The sequence below is a fragment of the Notamacropus eugenii genome, chromosome 6, assembly GCF_028372415.1.
Source record: "Notamacropus eugenii isolate mMacEug1 chromosome 6, mMacEug1.pri_v2, whole genome shotgun sequence".
In the NCBI taxonomy this organism is placed as follows: Eukaryota; Metazoa; Chordata; class Mammalia; order Diprotodontia; family Macropodidae; genus Notamacropus; species Notamacropus eugenii.
The window spans coordinates 348,346,641-348,370,295 of record NC_092877.1 but is presented as its reverse complement, the minus strand read 5'-3'; the positions used below and the strand labels follow the sequence as shown (position 1 = coordinate 348,370,295).

The window sequence follows — 23,655 nt, the reverse complement described above, 5'->3', positions numbered from 1 at the left end:
ATTTGCCTATAATGGCACTCCCCTTCCCCCAACCCCAGCTAGCCTTGCAACCGCTAGAGACTGCAGAGAATTGAGCAGAGAGCAATGGGAAATGTGGGCTGTTATGCCGCTATTTCAACAACTTTATTCCATTCTGTGTAACACCTATAAAGGAAATTAGGATTAATGATAAAAATAAAGCTGCTATCATAGATGGTTTTGGTGAAGACTTTCCATATATTACCTTATCTGATCCTCCCAACTACCCTGGAGGTAAGAAGTGATTCTAGTGCCCACTCCAAATGAGGCTCAGAGAGGGTTAATTGACTTGCCTGGAGTCACACAGAAAGTAAACAGCAGAAATAGAGTTCATACTTGACTACAAGTCCAGCACTCTGTAACACCAAAATTATTTCAAAGCCTTGAGTTTTTTTAATAGCATTTTACAGTATACAAAAGGTCTTTACATGCATTATCTCACTTGACACCTTCAACAAGCCTGTGAATTAGGTACTGTTATTATTATTTCCATTTTACCGGTGAGGAAAATGACGTTCAGTAATGTTAGATGACTCATCCAAAGTTACCCAGCTAGTAAACATCAGAGCTGGAGTTTAAATCTGGGTCTTTTCTGCAGATTTGGAGTCCTTTCCTTGCTATCACCATCTCTTTTGAGGAAGAATCTGTTTTAGGAGAAGTCTGAGGGGTTTAATGGATAATCTAGGTGGTAGAGTGGACTTGGAGAGAGGGAGACCTGAGTTCAAACCCTAACTTTGTGACCCTTGACAAGTCATATAATATCTCTCTGCCTCAGTTGTCAAATGAGGATAATAGAAACACCTACCTTGAAGGTTTATTTTGATGATCAAGTGTATTAGGACATGTAAAATGCTTGGCAAGCCTTAAAAAGAATTATATGGCTGCTGCTGCTTTATCATTCACCAACAGGCATATATTAAGCCCCTATGCTGAGTCAGACCCTTTGTTAGGCAAAGACAAAAATGAAATAGTCAAAGGGTTTACATTCTATTGAGGAAAAATAGGGACAATATAGTCTAAGAGTCAGAATGGTAAACCAGGAATCAGAAGACCTCTGGCCTATAACTAGTCCATCCCTTTTCTGAGACTTGCTTTCCTTGAAAGTAGAGATTTGAAGCAGATGTTTCCAAGGTCCCTGCTACCTCTAAACTCAGGATGCCTAATCGATATGAGCAGTAGCACTGCCTTGAATCTATTCAGCAAAGAGAAAATCATGTATCTTTTCTGGGCTCTAAAAAATAAAATTCAAAGAAAATACAACATTGGGAAAATAATAGGTTCAAAACATTCCTTTTCTTTCCTTTATACACAGGTCTACTTTTCTGTTAACAACATCTAACCTCCAGTTGGCCATGCTCTGGTTATAGTTAGAGAGGGTTTATTTCCAAGGTCATGGTCATAAATAACTTGCTCCATCCCGCAAAGGGCTGTGTTGTTTCTGTCACCCCTAACTTTGGACATTTCCATTCCAAATATGGAATTTGAGGATGGGTAGGCTTTCTCTTCTCCGGATGAAGTAAGAAGCGGTGAGAGTGAGTGGGCACAGAGGTTTTGAGCTCCAGTTTTCTTTTGTCTTAGGTGGGAGTTTCTCAGTACAGCTTTTAAAATGTTCAGGAGAAAGGGTCATGCTACACTCACAATTGTCTGTGATAGAGCAAAGCCAAACAGCCTTTCCAGTGGGAAATGGAATGGAATGAGTAAGAAAGCTTAAATCTCAGGATTGGAGCTAAACAGACTTTTATGAACAAAAAAAATGACTTTCATTTTGAAAATTAGTGTGACAGTGAGCTAAAGTTTAGTTGAAAGGCTGATCTAAGTCTAGTACAGAGTGAAACATGCATGGTCCATTATTGACTTTTCTTGTTCTTCCTTAAAAGGGAACAAAAATTGTCTTTCTTCCTCATCCCCCTCCCAATGATTTGTTTATCCCTGGTTAATGGCCTTATGGCCATTAACCAGGAACTGAGAATTAGCAGTCTTTCTCCTGCCAAAATGAGATGATTGGGTTTGGCAAGTCACTACCAGCTAAATAAACACAAATAAATGGAGACTGAAATCATTCTTGAAGTGTATTGTGAGTGTAGAAATGATCACTTTAATATCCTAACTGAAGTTTTGGTAGAAATGTATTCTCCCTTGTACTTTAGAGAAACATTTTTTTGAGGGGAGGGGCAGGGAGTAGAGTGGTGGAACGGAACCTGTGATTTCACTGATAGAGAGAGTCCCCAGCTAAGAAACTGCGTCCACCAATGATGATCATCAACTGCTCTGCTTTGTTATTATTGTTGAGTCATCTCAGTCATGTCCAGCTCTTGGTGACCCTATTTGGGGGTTTCTTGGCCAAGATACTGGAGTGGTTTGCCATTTCCTTCTCCAGAGGAGAAAACTGAGGCAAACAGGTTTAAAGGACTTGCCCAGGGTCCTATAACTAGTGACAGTCTGAGGCCAGATTTGAACTTTGATCTTTCTGACTCCAGGTCTGCACTCTCTCCGATGTAACACCCAGCTGCTCTAACTGCTCTGCTACTTATACACTTAGAGAATTGCTGAGGGATTTAACTTGGGTCACAGAGATTACATGGCAGGTCTTCCTGACTCTGAAACCAGTCCTCTAGCAAGAACACCATACTTCCTTGAAAACCATAAGTTACTCTATGAATCCCAGAGTTATTGTTCACCACCGTCACCACCACCACCACAGTTTCAGAATCAAGAAGCCTGTATGGGCATTCCTGCTCGCCATCTCAGCTCAGATCCTGTCTCTGACATATAGCCACTGTCATGGCACTTAACTAACCTTTCTGAGACAGTTTCATCATATGAAAAATGAAAGGTTGCCTCACTGACATCTATGGAACCTTCTAGCAATAAATCTGAGATCCTATGGCCTTTGTCAAGGCATTTGAGTACTATGGTTTATGTGTTTATAAAAAGGCATACAAGATGATAATCTAACAATCTATCTGTCTTTGCTCTGAATTCTAATTGATGGAGAAAAACAAGGAAATTTGGTGCCTTGCTATCCTTCAATTCCCATGACAGATTATGCAGAACCCCAGGCTCAGTGTGCATTCATCCACTCAAGAAAACAGGTGCAAATCACTGAGATAGGTAAATACCATCATTAAAATGGGAAACAACCAGGGAACAACCCACATGTGTTTACATTTCAGTAGATGGCAAATGAGGGTGTTTATAAGAGGAGCAAACAGGGAGATGGAAAGGAGAACCCAGACCTCCACCCTGAAAACATCACTTGTATCTCTTCATTGCATATGATTGCTAGAGTCTCAATCAAGGCAGAAAAGGCCTAGTGGATGGACATGCTCCCCCTTCCCACATCCATGATACCCAGACTTCCACAGAAAGCCAACAAAGTGAGAATCAAGTTAATTTCTGACCCATGAGTAGACCATCCACTAGGATGCACGAAGCGGCTGTTGAGAGGGTAACTCAGTCACCCAGTCTACTTCTTGACTAGCTAAGTGTAAGGAAAAGAGCTACCAAGAAACCACAAAATCTAGGGTCAAGTCCAAGGTGGACCAGCAGCCAGTTGTGTGGCCTAGGAGATGAAAAACAACAATGGTAATTCATATCTATGAAGTACATTTTAGGTTTATAAGAGATTTTCTTGCTAACAACCTAATGAGCCAGGCAGAGGAGACTCAACCTCAAGGAAAACAGATAAGCTTTCTGGGCCTTGGTTTCCTCACATGTTTCTGAGGAAATTGAATTGTAGAATAGATGTGATTATGAAAAAGAATACAATTGACCATCCTATTTTTTAAAAAATAATGCCCATTGATTTTTTACATAAAGTAAAATTTTATTGTTACCTATTATTTTTATGTCATTTACATCCCTTGAGGTATCGTTACCCCATCCCTCCAAGTGATCTATCCCTTAGGATAAAAAATAAGAGTTCCTTAAAAGTAACCAATAAATGAAAAAAAAAAAGTCTGCCAGCTTTTCATGTTCCATTCACACGGACCCCCCACCCCTTGCAGAAGTGGAGAGGTACATTCTTATGTCTCCTCTTTGAGGTGAAGCTTTGTCTTCTATAGATTCCATTCCATTCCATTATATTTGCTTTCTTATCATTTTCCTCTATTAACATTGTTGATTTAATAACAACATAATTTATTTATATGATTAATTTATTTTGAAGAGTCTTGCTGATTGATTGGTGGGTTAAGATCACACCCTTAGTAAGTATCAGAGGTGAACTCTGACCAAGGTCTTTCCTGGCATAGACCTGGACTCGAGTCCTAGGCTGACTCATCAATGCTATGCTGTCACAGGACACACAGCAGGATGACCAAAGATAATAGCACCAAAATGACTTCGATAAGCAAGTAAATGAAAGAGTCAGCAATGTCGGAGCTTTGCAAAAGAAGCAAATGTGATAGATACTACAACCAGCAAATTCCCAGAAGGATGACTGCTGAAGATGAGAAAATAACCCTTCCATCGTATTCAGCAAGCCCTTCAGGATTAGGCCTGGTTTTGATTTTTGCATTCTGACAATTTAAGTAAATTTAAAGGGAATGTAAGCAAACTGTAGAAGATATATAGATGTATGTACATAATGCATATACATATATATAATATCTAGATATAGATGCGTACACAGATATAAACATATATACATAGCATTGGCCTTTTTTTAAGAAGATAAAGACAGGGATTGATCTTAGACTTGGAATTTCATTGGCACAGGTTATGTCTGAGTGATGAAACTAATGAATTGGTAGAATAGTCTTAGAAAAATACCTAGAACACCAAGAGGATCAATGGTTTTTCTAGAGTCACACAGCCTGTATGTGTCACCTGTGAGATCTGAACCCAAATCTTCCTGGATTTGAAATCTGCTTTCTGTTGACTATACGTCACATACTGTATCCCATCCTGGATGTGTCATTTCTCTGTAACTCTCGGAATCTCAGTTTCTGGATCAATTAGGATAGAAGGATTGAGCTAGACTTCTTTAAAGGCCCTTTTGAAACTGGAGTTCCATGGTTCTGTTGTTGATGGTTAAGAACAATGATGACAATTCTTTTAATTTTTTAATTCAATTTAATAATCATTGAGTAAGTACCTGCTATTGAACAGGTACTGTGTTTGGTGCTAGGCATATATATGTATATATATATATGTATGTATGCATGTATGTATGTATGTATGTATAAAAAGACAGTCCTTGCTTTCAAAGACTTTTCATTCTACGGGCTTCTATAGGTCCTTAAGCTTACAAATCATTTTCACATAAACTTACTCCTTCTAGCCAGATAGCAGGTGCTATAGTGTCCAGTGAGAAGAGTAGGGCCCTCACAAAAGGTGAAACAGTTGACTGGGGGTAGAGTAAGGATTAAATGCTAGGTTCATTTTGTTTAGATTATTTTTTTATTTTTCTGAGAATAAACTTTTAAAAGCATTTAATTCAGTTAATTGTTGCATTGGAAGCCACTACTTTAAAAAAAAAATGAAGCTCATCTATTTACTAAAGCAGACTGGCAAGTCTTGGCTCTTCCAGGAACTAGCTGTGTGTGACCTTGGATATATCAATTAATCTCTCTACCCATATTATCATCTATAAAGTAAGAGGATTAGATAAGACCTCTAATGTTTTTTCCAACTCTAATGGTATGTGATCTCTACTGAGAAAAATGGTTTCTTAAAAAAGCAATCATTGTTGATTACTGTTCAATAATAATAATTCCCTGGGTTTCTGAGAGTTGCAATCCACAGCTTTGAGTTTTCTTCTTTTTTTAAAATTTTTTTTTCTTCTTCAGTCCATAGGGATACTTTGATTCTTGGTCCATCTCATTAAGCCAAAAGTAATTTATTTGTTGTCTCACTAATCCTTTTTTTTTTTTCCAACTTAATATTCATGGGTAATCTGCTGTGGTGTGGTTCCTTTGGGCAGCAACATATCAACTCATTTGCTGACCCAGAATAAAGATAAACCTGCCAAAGTTTCTTTTTACTTCTTGTATCAAGTTTACTTTGATAATATCCAGAATTTAATTTAAATTTTTTCCTCCACCTGAGTGTTTTGTATTCACCACCATTTTTATACCAGGCCTATTGTACCATTCTTGGTTTAAAACCTAATAGATTGCAGATTTAGGAGGTACATGGGAGATTGTCTGTTGCCTTTGTACCAAACGTAGCAGGCACTGAATCCACATCTTTGCTTGGATAAAGGGAAACTGTCAAAAATGATTGCCTTTGGCCAAGAAAAAGGTGTGTCAAACCTTTTTCCTGGCCAACAAGTTATTGTAATAACATCATGAATTCTAAAAAAGGGATCTTTCTTTTGAAGATAATTTTAATGGGTTAATTAGATCAGTAAAATGAACTTCTCAAATCAGCAGAAAAGTCTTAAAATACATAAGAGTTCTTTTGAAACTTTAAAGGAAATCCAATATATACTTGAAGACCAAAATCAATGAAGAGTCTTAAAGGCTTCTTTTCTGATTTGTCACAGGGTCCAAGCTTTCTCTCGGAGGCTCTTTATCCTGTCCGTGCTGCAGAAATTGAAGAACTGGATCCTTTCTTCAACCTTCATGAAACCATTGCAAAGGTAAGAGTGAGAAAAGATGGGTAATTAATTCTCCAAGCCATTTTTTAACCTTCATTTTGTTTTGTGATAATGATAGTGTTTAGGAATGGGAAAGTGTATTTTTATGTTATTTGTTTTACCTTTCTGGATGGTTAAAATATTCTTTGAAATAAAAACTGATTTCCACAAGAAAAATCACGTGCAATCCAAAATATAGCCTTTGAGACCCAGAAGAGACCTGATATGTCATATACTCCAAATTCTTCTTTTTGTAGATGGGGAAACTGAGGTAGAGGTGGGGAAAATGACTTGTTCAAGACTACGTAGCTCATCAGTAGTAATCATCATTCCTCTTTTTTATATCTTCATTATATTGAATTACTGGCCTTTGCCTCCTTATCCTGAAGGTAGGTTTGACTAATTGGCAAAATTTTAAATAAACCTTGCTTCTTGTTGCTGGGGCTATTTCATACACTGCTATGCTAGAGATATGCTAGAGACCTCTCTTATTTATATTGCTTTGACATTTTGTTTTGTACATAAAATATATTTTATTGATGCTTTTTGTCTTCATATAAATCATTTTCCACCTCTTTCCATAATAAATTCTCTCTTATCATAAGAGAACAAAAGAAAACAATCCTCCTGTGACCCTATCCATCCCTTCTATCTTTTGAGCCTTTCCTTTGTAGGAGGAGGCCCTCTAAATAAGCTATGTGAACCCAAATCACAGGCTGTGAACTTTGTTCACCTAGCCTTGTACCTGAGTTTATTGGATTGTTTGTTTCTGCTCTTGCTGAATTTTCTTCTGGTAGTAGGAGCTTTGTTTTTGTTTTGTTTTAAAAAGTTCAAATTTATCCTAGCATTTGTCTTTTTGATGTAATGCATAGAACCCAAAGAAAGTAACAAATGAGGCTCTGTGTAGATGCCAAAAAGGTGTAATTCATCACTGCACCAGTGACAATGGGCAGGTATAGTACTAAAGCTGCTGAAGGACACAACACGAGCAGCTGAATCTATTTGGAAAAGGTTATTTTCATTCTCTCCGCCTATCTTTTCTTGCAAAAGAACAAACTGTTCCATCTTAACATCACAGAATCTGACCTAGGTCATTTATTGGAGATAACTAAACAAAATACTAGTTCGAATACCAGCTCCCAGACCCTGTCACCCATGATTAAAACAGATAGAATTGTGGGTAGTGAATTTAGGAAGAAAAAGAATGGAGACTCCAAAGAGGATTGGTCAAAGTAACTCACCCTTGCTTAGCCTGGAGTGGACAGGAGGAGGGGTAAGAGACCTGTCTTCAGGTATTTGACAAGCTGTTAGGTCCATAAGGGAATAGACTTATTGTGCTTGGCCCTGGATGGCAGAATCAGGAACAGTCAGTGGAAGTTGCTGAGAGGAAGATTTTGACTCAGTAGAAGGAAAACTTTCTAATAATTAGAGCTGGTAAAAAGTTCATTGAACTGCTTTGAGAGAGACTTCTCCCTTCCTAGGGGGTCTTTAAACCAAAGCTAGATGTTTCTTTTTTCACATTCTGGGACCTACCTGTCTTTCCAGATTGATCTCACATTTATCCTCTTAATTAATTAAGACAATTTAGAACCATTTATAGTTTGGGGTTAGAAGAAGACTGTGATCAGAGGTATGCTCTTAGAAAATTAGTCTGACAGTAAATAAACACTTAATTTGTAGTGTTTCTTCTCTAGGACTCAAAATACTTCCAGGCATAAAATATACACACACAATCACTGCATATTAATATGTTAATTATTAATATTCTTTCTACCATTAAGTCAGTCAAATGGTACACATTTATTAAGAGCATGACATGTACCAGGCATAGTGCTAAGCATCCAGGATACAAAAAAAGGCAAAAGATGGTTCCTGTCCTCGAGGAGCTCAACAAGCAAACATATACAAACTCTATGCGAGATAAGTAGGAAATAATTAACAGAGGGAAGGTGCTAAAATTAAGGGAAAATAGAAAAGGCTTCCTGTAGAAAGTATGATTTTAGCTGGGACTTGAAGCCAGGATATCAAGTGGACAGAGAGGAACAGAGAAAGAGTTCTGGGGAATAACCAGGGAAAATGACTGGAGCCAAAAAATGCAGTGTCTTGTTTGTGGAACATCAAGGACCTCAATGTCACTGGTTTTAAGAGTACTTAGGGAATGTATAAGTTGTAAAAAGAATGGAAAGGAGAGGGTGTGGGGTTATGAAAGACTTTGAATGCCAGGCAGAGGATTTTGTATTTGATAATACTGGTGACAGGGAGCCACTGGAGTTTGATGAGGGAGGAGAGGAAGGTGACCTGATTGTACCAGCTCTTTGGGAAAATCACTTTGGTGGCTGAATGAAGGATTGGATTGGAATGAGGAGAGATTTATGGCATGCAGACCAACTAGCAAGATGTTGTGTAAGTCCAGGCATGAGATAATGAGGGGCTGTATCAGGGTGGTAGCAGAATCAAAGAGAAGGAGGTATATATGAAAAATGTCACAAAGGTGAAATCAGCAAGCCTTGGCAACAGATTGGATATGGGGGTGAGGGGGTGAGATATAGTGAAAAGTTGAGAATGAGGTACTGGAAGAATAATATTGCCCTCTATAATAATAAAAAAGTTTGGAGAGAAGGAGGATTTGGGGGGAAGATAATGGATGTAATTTTGAATTCATTGACTTTAAAATGTCAACTAGACTTCCAGTTTGAGATGTCCAATAGGCTGTTGGAGATGTGAGACTGAAGATCAGCAGAGATATTAAGACTGGATAAGTAGATTTGAGAATCAACAGTCTAGAGATAGTAATTAAATCTACCAGAGCTAATAAGATCACCAAGTGAAGTAGTATCAGAAAAAGAGACTAGAACCCAGCACAGAGTCCTGTGGGACACTCACTGATAGTGGGCAAGACTTGGTTGATGATCTAGCAAAGAGGACAGAGAAAGAGCCCTCAGGTGAGTAGAAGAACTAGGAGAGAGTGAAATCCCTAAATTCTAGAGAGAAGAGTGCATCAAGAAAGCTGCAGAGAGCTCAGGAAGAATGAGGATTCCTTCTTTTGTTTCTGCATATTTTAATTTATCTGAAATTCAGAATATTGTGAATCCATGGCTTTATATTGCACAATGAGAGTCTTTAGTAATGAAAAGCATTTAGATCTTTAAAATATTATAACATTTCCGTTAACCTTAGATGTTGTACCGAATATAAAGGAACTCCTGCTATATAAAGTACTATCACTTAAATTTCCCCTGGAGTAGACTTGGGGGTGGAGTGGAGAGAATGCTATCCATCTTCAAGTGCTGAAAGACTTATCACACAGGAGGAATGAGCTTGTTCAGCTTGGACCAGAGGGAAGAAACCAGAATCAGTGGGTGGGAACTGCAGAGACAAGCTTAGGACTGATGTAAAGAATTCCCTAATACTCAGAACCTTCCCAAAGTAGAGTGGGGATTTCTCCAAGGGTACTCATTGTACACTATATCCCCACATAGCCCCAAACACCCCCACAACTGGATTTCTTCATGGAAACTCTAGATGACCATCATAGACGACCATTGAGGATATTATAGGGAAGATTCTCATGCAGGTATGGGTTGAACTCAGAGTTCCCTTCCAAGTCTGATGTTCTATAACCTTTGTCTCTGCCACACAGCATCTTGTATTGATTAGCTATAATTATGCAGAAGGCTGAATTCCATTTAAAATATTCCACTGAATGATCTATGAAAGTAAAATTTTCAACCTTATTTTTACGTTTACAAAGTTTATTATAAAAAATAGTTTGGCTTGCTAGATGTTTTGCCATTGAAAAGATCAGAGTTCAGTGATCAGAAATGTTTTAAATTTGCATTTATATTTATAAAAGTAAAATAGGCTGAACTACTGAATGTTAGGACCTCTCCTGAGATGCCACTCCATCCTCTAGCTTTGAAAAACAGAGCTCTGGATCTGCTGCCTTATGAAGTTGGGAAAAAGGAAAGGAACCAAATGGCTATCTTGTCTTTGGTTTTCTATGTTTCAAAGACCAGTTATATTCATGAAGCTGATAGAATTTCTGGTGAGGTTCTTTACTCCATGCCCAGGAAACTGAGATACAATTGACAATGTGAATGAATAGATTTGATTTTGCTCAGTGAGGCTTTGCAAGTGAGATCATGGAGAATCTTTTCATACGTCTCTAGTAAAACAAATTTAATAAAATTGCTTAATGCAGAGGCTGTGGTAGATACACACATATATCCATATGTATATACATACATATATATATATATCATAGCACAATATCTAATGTTTAACAGGTGTTTAATAAATCCTTGTTGAATGAAAACAGTGAGTGGATCAATGTTGTAATCTCTCTTACAACCATTCTCCCTGTCCCCTGCCTAGTTTAAACCCTCATGAATCCTTTCTCTCCTATCTTAATAGCTTCCTACCTACACTCCCTCATCCTTTAATGTTACTGCCTGTATATGTATATTTGTATAAATATATTATTTGCTCAGTCATTCAGTCATGTCAGACTCTTCCTGACTCTGAACAACAGCACACCAATATTGTCCATGAGATTTTCTTGATAAACACACTGGAGTAATTTGTTATTTACTTCTACAGTGGATTAAGGCTGAGGTTGGGTGACTTGCCCAGAGTCACACAGCTAGTAAGTGACTGAGGCTGGATTTGAACTCACATCTTCCTGACTCCAGGCTTAGCACTCTATCCACTAAGCTATCCACAATTACTTCCAATATCCATATGTGCAGAGGCTTATATAGCCATTAACATAGATCTAAGTAGATATGAGTATTTGTATCTATATCTAATACATATGAATGCACAATCACTTAACCTTTGCACACTCTTTGGACTTGCATTATTAGAGGGCATTTCCTCACTTGAGAATTCTCTATACCAGTAAAGTCACAACATCTTTATCCCCCAGAATGTATAATCGTATGCGGAAATATGTGTGTATGTGTACATACACATACATACAAATATATTGGTACAGATTTCTAGCTTTTGTTTTTATTTCTAAAGCACTCTGAGATCTTTGTGTCCTTGTTACACCAAGTTATTGTATCCGGAAGTAGGATATTTGTATTCAGAGCTGCCCTGTATGTTTTCATGGTGTGTTACACTAGCAAAAACAAATAGCCACTCATTATGTATGCTCAACTTGTTGTTTATAATAATGAATTTTACTTGAAACTATTCAAGGGAGATGATGGGCTATGAAACATACCCCTCAGTATTTTTAGTGGTGGAGGGGTAACCCTAGGGTTTTTTTTTTCTTTGTCATATATGTATAATTAAACTCAAAGACTTCCTTTACTGAAATTACAAATCTTACCAACTATATGTATTTCTTCTTGCCTAGAGAGACTGGGTTTATTGTGCGCCACTAATATTATCATTTCTAAAGATATACCTTGTACTATTAGCTTCTTTGAAGTGTTCATGAGCCCTTTATTACTGAAACTGAGACTGTCAAATGAGGACTCCTTTTTTAAACAGAAGTTAATAATTGAAATGATCTTTCCCCGATTTTGACAGAATATTACAAAAAGTTATTTCTGCAAAGATAGGAACGAATAAGAGGATGAATTGCATAGGCACATGGTGGTGTATGGCTACTCAAACCCAGGGAAAGATTTTGCCACGTTTGTAAAAATGGGAAACACTAGAAATGCCATTGAGCGGACAATCCCATGACCACTGTCCCTATTGGACAAGCCTTTAAAGCAAAGGTCAGGCTCCTTCAATTCAGCAACAACAGAGAGAACCTTTATCAAGCGTATGTTTATATGAAGGGCTGTGATTGGTTCTAGAAACAGAAAAATGAAATAAAATAATCCCTGCCTTTTGGGCATTCACATTCTACTTACAGCATGTTCACAAGCAAACAAATACAGTGTGTATGCCAGGAAATACAAAGTAATTTCAAAAGAGAAAGGGCTAAAAACTAAGGAAATCCAGAAAGACCACATTTATGAGATAAGATCTGAGGGTGTGTGTGTGTGTGTGTGTGTGTGTGTGTGTGTGTGTGTGTGTGTGTGTGTGTGTGTTGGGGGGAGGCAATTGGAGTTTAGTGATTTGCCCAAGGTCACAGGACTAGTAAGTGTCTAAGGCTGGATTTGAACTCTTGTCCTCCTTAATCCAAAGGGAGTACTCTATGTACTGCACCACCTAGCTGCTCCTCTGAACTGTGTTTTTGAAGGAAGTAAGGCAGAAGCGCAGGGCTGGTGCATCCAGACCCTACAGTGAGATTGTGTAAAGGCGGAGGAAGAAATGTTGTATACAGCTTTGGTAAGGCTGAATGATTGAAATGGAGGGTGGTTAAAGAGAAACCTTATGAAATATGAAGGCGAAGATAGGTAGGAATCAGATTATGGAGAGCTTGACATGCCAGGCTGAAACTCATGTAGCCAACAAGTTAGTCAATAACCTAGCAACAAACATTTGTTAATAAGTTCCTTTCAAGTGCCAGGCACTGAGCTAAGCACTGGGGCTCTAAGAAAAGGCAAAAACAGTCCTGCCCTCACAAAACTCACATCTAGTAAGGAACAAAACATCTCCAAAAATGAATACAACTAAGCATGTAATAAATGTATATGCATGCACACATGTGTATACATATGCACATGTGTACATATATACAGCATATATGCATTCATAAATACATACATAGGGTGAATTGAAGGTAATTTCAGTGATTATGTATAATATATGATGCTTTATGGTTTATAAAGTATTTCCTTCTCAACAAGCCTGTAAATTAGGCAGTACAAGAAGTATGATCTATAAAGGTCAAGATTTGCTTAAGGACATAAAGCTAGTAAGCAAAGGTCTCCTAAATAAGCATGGCTTTTTCTAGATAAAAATGGACATCTTGGGAAATGATTCAATTTATATTATTCTCTCTCTTCTTCTCCCTCTCTCTCTCTCTGTCCCTCCTCTCTCTCTCTCTCTCTCTCTCTCTCTCTCTCTCTCTCTCTCTCTCTCTCTTATCTCTCTCTCAATCTCTCTTTCTCTCCCTCTCTTCTCTGTCTCTCTCTACACACACACACACACACACACACACACACACGCACACACACACATATGCACACGCACCTTGATTGGAAGTTCTGAAAGGGTGACATAAACACACCCTTTGAGAACACTCCCCAATCCAATGGGGAAGGTAACGTAATACTATTATTTCCTTTCTACACAGGAGAAAAAGTTAGGTGACCTGCCAGGGTAACAAACAGCCTGTGTTTCGGACAGCATTCATACTCAGGTTTCCAGTGTTACATGAACTGGAGCTATGATTTTTCATTTTGAAAAGGAAAAAAAAAGGTGTTTTTCTTTTTTTTCTGTGAACTTATACTCAAATAATACTTTTTCTTCCCTTCTCAAAGTGCTTAGGAGATAATAGTGATCGAGGACACAGCAAGAGAGAGATAGGAAATTAGCTCTACAAAGCCCAGGTCAAATCTCATTACAAAAAGTACCTTGGAAACAAACTGTAGAGCAAAAATGTTTACAGGCTCTAGCCAATACCTACCTATTAGATCAGTATTCACTGCAGCAAAGCAAAATGGAAGAATTTGGGTGGCCCTCTAGAAAGGGGTGTAAAGGCATTCATTTCTCTACTCATATGGTCCGAAGATATCACTCAGTGTCACCATGATAAAAGGTCATCCAAGATAACAGGTAAACTTCCAGAGTTAGAGGATACACTTCAATCAGTGATATAGATTAGACAATAAATATATATTTCCTTGGTCCAGCCACCACCCCTTGAGAAACCCTTATTGATTACTTTTCTTCTTAAGTGTGGCCACTCTTTTCCCAGAAATTCTAAATATTCTGTTGTTACAAATCTTTAATATCTGTATTTTGTAGTTGTTGATGTGATAGGGAAAATATATCCTAATTTATAAACATTTCTCTTAGCAACTACTTCTTTTTTCCCTTTATTTTTATTTTTATGGGTTTTTTTAAGTTTATTTATTTTTAGTTTTCAACATTCATTTCCACAAAATTTTGAGTTCAAAATTTTCTCCCCATCTCTCCCTTCCCCCCACCCCAAAACACTATGTATTCTGATTACACCTTCCCCCAATCTGCCGTCCCTTCTATCACACCCCTCCCTTCCCTTATCCCTGTCTTCTCTCTTTTCTTATAGGGCAAGATAGATTTCTATACCCCATTACCTGCATTTCTTATTACCTAGTTGCATGCAAAAACAATTCTCAACATTCATTCCTAAAACTTTGAGTTCCAACTTCTCTCCCTTCCTTCCTCCCCACCCATCTCCACTGAGAAGGCAAGCAATTCAATATAGACTGTATATGTATAGTTTTCTAAAAGACTTCCGTAATAGTCATGTTGTGTAAGACTTATTATATTTCTCTCCATCCTATCCTGCCTCCCATTTATTCTATTCTCTCTTTTGACCTTGTCCCTCCCCAAAAGTGTTTACTTCTAATTAATTCCTCATCCTATTTGCCCTCCCTTCTATCATCCCTCCCACTCTACTTATCCCCTTCCTGTAGTGTAAAATAGATTTTCATACCAAATTGAGTGCACATGTTATTCCCTCATTAAGCCAAATGTGATGAGAGTGTCACTTTTTCCCTCTTACCTCCCCCCTTTTCCCCTCCACTGAAGAAGCTTTTTCTTGCCTCTTTTATGAGAGATAATTTGCCCCATTCCATTTCTTTCTTTCTCCTCCCAATATATTTTATATTTTTAGATATCATCCCTTCCTATTCAATTCATCCTGTGCTCTCTGACTATATATAATGTATATAATCCCTTCAATTACCCAAATACTGAGAAAAGTTTCAAGAGTTACAAATACTGTCTTTCCATGTAGGAATGTAAACAGTTTAACTTTAGTAAATCCCTTATGATTCATTTCTCTTTCTTGTTTACCTTTTGATGCTTGTCTTGATTCTTGTGTTTGAAAGTCAAATTTTCTATTCAACTCTTGTCTTTTCATCAAGAATGCTTGAAACTTCATTGAATGACCATTTTTTCCCTTGAAATATCATACTCAGTTTTTTGGGGTAGGTGATGCTTAGTTTAATCCTATCTCCTTTGACTTCTTGCAAGCCCTTCAATCCCTTAATGTAGAAGCTGCTAGGTTTTGTGTTATCCTGACTGTATTTCAACAATACTCAAACTGTTTTTTCTGGCTGCTTGCAGTATTTTCTCCTTGACCTAGGAATTCTGGAATTTGGTTACAATATTCCTAGGACTTTTCTTTTCAGATCTCTTTTAGGAGGTGATCTGTGGATTCTTTCAATATTTATTTTGGCCTCTGGTTCTAGAATATCAGGGCAGTTTTCCTTGATAATTTCATGAAAGATGATGTCTAGGGTCTTTTTTTGATCATGGCTTTCAGGTAGTCTCATAATTTTTAAATCATGTCTCCTGGATCTATTTTCTAGGTCAGTTGTTTTTCCAGTGAGATATTTCACATTGTCTTTCATTTTTTCATTCTTTTGATTTTGTTTTGTAATTTCTTGATTTCTCATGAAGTCATTAGATTCTATCTACTCCATTCTAATTTTTAAAGAATTATTTTCTTCAGTGGCTTTTGAACCTCCTTTTCCATTTGGTTAATTCTGCTTTCAAAAGCATTCTTCTCCTCATTGGCTTTTTGGACCTCTTTTGCCAATTGAGTTAGCCTATTTTTAAAGGTGTTATTTTCTTCAGCATTTTTATGGATCTCCTTTAGCAAACTGCTGACTCGCTTTTCATGATTTTCTTGCATCGCTCTCACTTCTCTTCCCATTTTTTTCCTCCACCTCTTTCACTTGATTTTCATAATTCCTATTGAGCTCTTCTATGGCCTGAGACCATTGGACATTTATTTTGGATGTTTTGGATGCAGAAACCTTGACTTTTATGTGTTCCTCTGATGGCGTACATTATTCTTCCTCATCTGAAAGGATGGAAGAAAGTTCCTGTTCACCAAGAAAGTAGCCTTCTATAGTCTTATTTTTTCCTCTTTTTTGGATATTTTCCCAGCCAGTTACTTGACATTTGAGTCCTTTGTCAAGAGGAGGGTATACTCTGGGGACCTGTAAGTTCTCAGTTCCTCCAAGGTGGCACAATCAAGGGAGAGGAGTTTACTCCTCTTCTGGCCTGCACTCTTGCCTGTGAGCAACCAGAAGCACTCTGTTCTGTTCAGGATGTGACAGTAGGGTTCCCTTTCCAGAGCTTCCACCAGCTCCGCCAGGCCAGCCAGTGCTCCTCTTCACCCCAGAGCCATCATTCAGGACTGAGATCCAGATCAGCAACTCAATTCCCCTAGGGGTTTTAGGCTGAGAGCTCCTAAAATGGACTCTGTGCCATAGCAACTGCTACTGCCCTGGGGCCACCAGGGCCAGACCTCTTTCCCTTTTCACTTAGGTAAAAGAGCTTTCTCACTGACCTTTTGAAGCTGCCTTTGGCATTGTTGGGTTGAGGGATCTTGGAATCACAGCTGCTGCTGGGGATTCTGCCCCCTGAGGCCTGGTCTGGTTCTGTCCCTGCTGCTTGGCCAAGGCTGGGCTGTTCTCTGTGCCTTATGTGATAGACCTTTCCTGTTGGCCTTCCAGGCTGTGTTGGGCTGGAAATCTCTTTCACTCTGTTGTTTTGTGGCTTCTGTTGCTCTAGAATTTGTTTAGAGTAATTTTTTATGGGTATTTTATGGGCTGGGGGCGGGGGGGCTTCTACAGGTCCTTCCTTCTACTCCGCCATCTTCGCTCTGCCTCTTAGCAACTAGTTCTTAAGCTCATTTAAATTATGTGATGGTTTTCTCAAATGATTTGCCCAATATATCCTTTAAGGTTAGAATAAATATAGTGTTCAAAAGTGAGATTGTTTCTTCATTTTATATTGATATTCGATATAAGTTTAATGCACAATTACTAAGCCTCTGTTTTACTAGACACAGTTCTAGAGTTGATGACAGGGAAAGGGAACTGAATCTCTATCATCTCATTGGTACAGGACAGCAATTCTTTCTCAATGTGTGGTCTGATGACCCCTAGGAATTACTGAGACTCTTCTAGGGGGCACTAAAATCAAAATAATTTTCATAGTAATATTGCAATCTTATTTGCCTATTAAAATATTCTTCCCTTTTTGAACCACATATTTGAGTCAAGACTTTATATATTTCAACCCAAACAACATAGTAACAGATTAGATGTGAAAATATGTATAAGAATCCAGCTGTTTTCTATTAAGCCAAATATTAAAGACATTTATGAAAATATATAAAATAGCATCACTCTTCTCACTGAAATTGTTGTTTTAGAAAAATATAGGTTTTTTACAAATAAAGAATTATTTATATTAACATGTAATGGGTTTATTGTTATTTTAAATTAATTAAGAAATCTTAAAAATTATATCAGTTTTAATTACAAACAATTAGCAATTAAACAATTAGCAATTAAATAAAAGCTTCTGAATCTAGAACTAGGCAATTGGAACAGGATGTTGCTAGAATATGGAGCAAATAACCTGACAATTTGGAATGAAATGAAACATGGCCAGGACTTTTGCTGAAATAGTAGTCACCATGAGCTGGGGGGTGGGGAAGAGGAGGGGAGAGGTGGGGGGGAAGGAAGGAAAAAAGACGTTTTTTTCCTGGATGGGACATCTTAGAGTGTTGATGTCCCATCAGAGATGTCTTTCTTCTCTATATGTAAGGATAAATCATTATTTAAAGAAATAGATATGAAACTATTTCTGTTACAAGCCATTCATGTGATTGATAATAAAAACAAGGATGACCTAACTAGCCATCATCTTATCCACTGACAATTTGCAGTTCTGAGTTTTACCTAATTACTTTGATCTATGCCCATCAATTTTGAAAATAAGACTAGTGTCATTAGTTATGTTTTAATCTTTGACTTGGCATCTTTTCCTCTATGATACTGGGAAAGCTGTCAGAATTTAAGCCTTTGTTTCTATGTTTCTAATACTGGGCATTATATCAATAATTATTAGCAGTGGTTCATAGTGACCCTCTGTTAGACTCAGTTGTGTTGAGGCAGATTTTAAAAGACTTCAAATACCTGGTAATTATGTGCTTGGACATGAAATGATGAAACATATGAATGGTATGTGATTATGCCCCCAGCTAGAGTGAAAATTCTCTAAAAATGGACCAGGGTGATCAGCCTTGTAGTAGGAAAGGTCATTCTGTCTTGAGTTTTTCAGAGTTGTCCCCACTCTTAATCTCAGAGGGACAGAGTCAAACACAAGGTAGTTAGGAGAAATAAGATTAAATCTGTAAGGTGCTAAATAAGATGACTTTATTAGAATTAGATACCAGTCACATCTATTAGAAGTGAGGAGGAAGGAGTCCCACCACTATTTTTTCTGTCCTTTTTCCCCCTACCACCAAGTTAGACACTTGAGTAAAGGCCCACAATTAAAAACAAAGACAAAAGGAGTCACATACCTCCCTGGGTCTCCCTTGAAGGCTTGGGTTTGAAGACATAGACATATCTAGTCTACCTTCATCCTAATTTTACAGATGAGGAAACTGAGGCACAAAGCCATAAGTGATTTACCTAAGATCAAAAAGGTAGTAAGGAATATAGTTGGGTTTTAATCCCCAGTCCTTTGATTTAAGCCAGTTGCAGGTAAATATCTACCATGAAAAATTTAAATGGCGTATACAAATAAGACAAGTTGTTTTCCATGTATTAAGTGGCAAAGACTGAATGATAAACATGAACTGTGGCCAGTTTGAAAGGGCAACATAGATATTGAAATATTTGTCTTGCTTAGCTACTATGCGTGCCCAAGTTGTCTCACTTAATGACATTTTCAGGAAGCCTTTGAAATTCTAACTTCAAGCATTAATGGTCATAAACTTAAAATATCAATAATGGTAGGCATTTCAATGATACAGCTCTATACCATCAACTCTTTATCATTTTAATTGGATTATTTCCTTTATCGATTATTCTTGGAGACCTCCAGGCAAGAACTACCCTGCACCTTCTGTTGACTGATTCCACTAGGTCCTCTTACCCATAAAAAACAAAATCTTGAAAATAGAGGTTTGGAGGAGGTCTTCTGGGATTGTGAGCTGCCAGGTCCCAAATAATGAGTGGTTGTGACAGAAAGGGTTTGGGATTCGGGGCCAGAAAAGAAACACCACCAGGATTTAAATCTCAACTTTGTTTTTCTTTTTCCTTTTCTTTCTTTCTTTTTTCCTTCTTTTCTTCTTCCCTCCCTCCTTCCTTCCTTCCTTCCTTCCTTCCTTCCTTCCTTCCTTCCTTCCTTCCTTCCTTCCTTCCTTCCTTCCTTCCTTCCTTCCCTTCTCTTTCTTAATGTCTTTCTTTAGTACTTAGGCACCAAGCACATGGTCATCACCTAATTAAATGTTTGTTAATTGACTGAATGAATACTTGCTAGCTCTGTGACGTTGGACAAAACATTTTAATACTCTGCCTCAATGTCCTCACCTTTAAAATGAGATGATATTTCACACAGGTCATTGTGAAAATTAAAGGAGATTTAAAAATGTAAAGCATTTTGTAAACAATAGAGTTATCAGCTTTTATTACTCATTATTCCCCTAAAAAGATTTTTTAGATTATTCGTCTTCCCTTTCTCCTCCCCTTTCTCCCTCTCCTTTTTTTTTTTTTTGTTTCCTCATTACCACTATGTCCTTAGACATAAGCTTGAAAAGAAAACATCTCTCCTCAACTGATTTTTCTTCCTGGGTTTGGCTGAGTTTCTTTGTCCCTAACTTTGAGAAGAGAAAAGGAGGGACGTTGAATAAGCCGCAACTGGAGTGTATGTTTTGCAACTCACCTACCCATAATTCGGTGTGGGTACATATTGTATTCCAAAACCAAGTAGAAATGATTTTTTGATTATCAAGGTCTTCGTTCCCCTCCATTAGAACAGATAATTAATGGTTGACAGTATTGATTTTGGTTTGGCAGGAAACAGTCTTGTGCAGTAGAACCAACTGACTGGTCTGACTGGTAATTGGTTCAGAGAAGAAGGATCAGTGTTTCTGACAGTGATTATGTGAGGAATTGGTGAGCTCCTGGGACCTGGGGAAGAATAAGATGGAAATTATGGCAGAACTCTCAGAACTGATTTCCAAATAATTGGTTATACTTATAAACTCCAAACTCAAAGAACCAAGTACTGATTCAATAGACTTACTAATATATTGGATCTATCCTGTAGAACCCACATTTTCATCTCTTATTCAGTACCCACTATGTGTCAGGTAATGCTGGAAATACAAATGTAAACACAAGAGAGTCTCTCTTCTCAAGGAACTTATATTCTGCTGGAGAAATATCTCACATTCCCAAGATCAATATATACAGGTACAAAGCAAATCCAAACATTCATATTGTGCGTTAAGAAAACAAAACACGTTCCTTGCTGTACATGTGTTGCAGGTAGAATTTGAACCCATGCCTGCCCCGACTCCTACTCCTCTACTTTTTCCTGTGTCCCACACTGTCTTGTGAGTTGGGTGCTGAGAATTTGAGTTCTGACTGAATATTTGAGCTTGTGCAAGTCCTTTTTGTGCCTGAGAATTTGAGGTCATGAAGTGAAGGTCATTGTTCCTGCCCTCCTTTGAATTTCAGAAATAGTAATAGACTTCTAAGAATGATGCAGAGAAGCTTTTTGATGTCCCAGAAAAATTCTTGTTTTGTATAAGTCTGTGAAAGTAAATGGAATAATCTGTGTGAAAGGACTTAAGAGGAAAAGCTCTATAAATAGAAGACAAGATTATTGTTTTGGTTGTCGAAGGAGTATGTAAGCAATTTTTAAGTGAGTCAATAGAAAAAAATCATAGGGCATAATAAACTTCTAATCTATGTCTATGGATTAATGTTATATAAAATATTGGCAGTGCAGAAAACCAAATTAATGTGTCTCTCCAGCCAACACTATGTGTGAATTAAGTCCATTAAAAAAAACACCTGGAGGGAAAAGACACTTTAATACAGACCATGAAAACTTTGCTTAGACTTTTAGCAAAGAAAGTAGTAACTGGTTTTCTAAAGAGACCTTGTTTAAAACAACTTATGATGTGAATCTTGCATGTGTCAATAAGGAAGAAAAGTAGATTTTTCAGTTAGCAAAAGTCACATCTTTAAAACAGGCTTATTAGTTCTCTGAAAAATTAACTTTTTGAATGTCCAGGATCAATTATATAGGTATGTATAAATATGTGTGTTACAGATATGTAGTTGTATGAAGATATCCCTATCCATATATGTATATATGTATGTATCAGAGGCAGTATGGCTTAATAAACAGTGAGGCAGCCCCAGTCAGGAAAGCCTAGGTCCATATACTGTCTCTGCTCTATTCTGGCCATGGGTGAGTCATTTAGAGTTCCTCTCTAAGGCTGTAAATTGTCAGATAGTTGCCTGCCTGCATTGCTAGAGTGAGCTCCTTCACTAGGATTTTTCCTACAGCAGTGTAATCACAGATCTGGTTCAATATATATGTACCATATATGCATGCATGTATAAACATATACATCGATGCACACACATATATGCATGCATTTGCATATTTCTATGAATGAATGGGGAAAATTGTTTAATAAGCACTTATTATGGGCCAAACATTTTACTAAATCATAGGGATAAGTAAACAAAAGTGGCACTATCCCTGTTCCCAAGGAACTCATATTCTAAAGAAGACAATACATGTATAGCCGGGTCAGGTTCGGTGGAGGACAGGGAAAGGAATGTGTGGGTGGATCACAAGGATGGCAGATGGATTCATAGAGTAGCCAAGTGATGTGGCATTTCCAGAAACAATAATGGCATGGCATCATTACTTTGATTATTAGACCCAAAGCAAGAGATTAAAAGCCAAAAATGATGGAGAGTTAGTGTACATGTAGAAAACCATGAATATACATACATATATACATACTATATTCCTTTGTGTCTATAGATAGACATCAATATATATGCATAAGTATAGGCATATTTGTGCTTGTCTACACATATTACATGTATACCCATAGGCTTAAGTCTCTGTGAATATGTATACACGTATACATTTATGTACATCCATGCACACATATGCACACAGATTCAGGCAAACATATACCAACATTATATGTGTTACACTTTAATGTGACAGAAGATATTTTCATGCATTTTGGTGGTACAAACCTATTATATGTTTAATTTCTACTAAAATTATATGAATCCCCAAGAAATTTGGAAGAAAAACAACTTTGTTGGAGTTTTAGTGAATAGCAAACTCAATTTCGTGGTGACAGTTTAAAAGTTTAATATAATCTTCGGCTAAATGAGAAGCAATAGTCCCATTGCCCTGGCCAGAATACATTTGGATTATTTATTGAGTTTAGTTGTGGGCACTACATTGGAGCAGGGATGTTGCTAATTAAGAGTGTCCAGAGGAGGGTAATTAAAATGGTTAAGAACCTTTGTTTCACTTCCTATTAAGATGATTTGAAGGAACCAAGGATATTTATCCTTGAGAAGAGAAGATTCAGGGCTCAGTAGCTATCTGTAAACATCTGAAGGCTGCTATGTGAAAGACATATTAGACATGTCCTGCTTGGCCAGATAGATAGATAGATAGATGATAGATAGATACATAGATAGAGAGATATACAGTTAGATTAGTTTGGTGGACAGATGAATGGATAGATAGACAGACAGATAGGTAAGATATGTGAAAATATTAGATTCGATTGAATGGATAGATAGGTAATAGGTAGATAGATACATAGCCACATTAGAATAGATGGATGGATGGATATATACATAGCTAGATTAGATTGGATGGATGGATAGATAGACAGGCAGATAGATAATAGGTAGGTAGATTAGATTAGATTGAATGGATAGATAGATAGACAGACAGACAGACAGACAGATAGATACATACATAGATAGTAGACACAATATATTGGATGGATGGATACATAGGTGAATAGATAGATAGAGTGAAAATTAATTAAGCACCTTCTGTGTACCAACACTGTGCTTAAATACTGGAGACATAAATACAAAGAAGCATAAAAATCT

General features: G+C 37.4%; 1 protein-coding gene across 4 annotated transcripts in view; it reads left to right on the top strand.

Moving 5' to 3' along the window:
* The window catches only part of NAALADL2 (N-acetylated alpha-linked acidic dipeptidase like 2), a 998,881-nt gene that overhangs the window by 804,086 nt on the left and 171,140 nt on the right, over positions 1-23,655 (top strand). For all 4 annotated transcript variants that reach the window (XM_072620248.1, XM_072620247.1, XM_072620249.1 and 1 more), the window contains one exon: positions 6,509-6,604. In XM_072620248.1, coding sequence (XP_072476349.1) covers positions 6,509-6,604 — 96 coding nt within the window. The remainder of the gene's footprint in view (positions 1-6,508; positions 6,605-23,655) is intronic.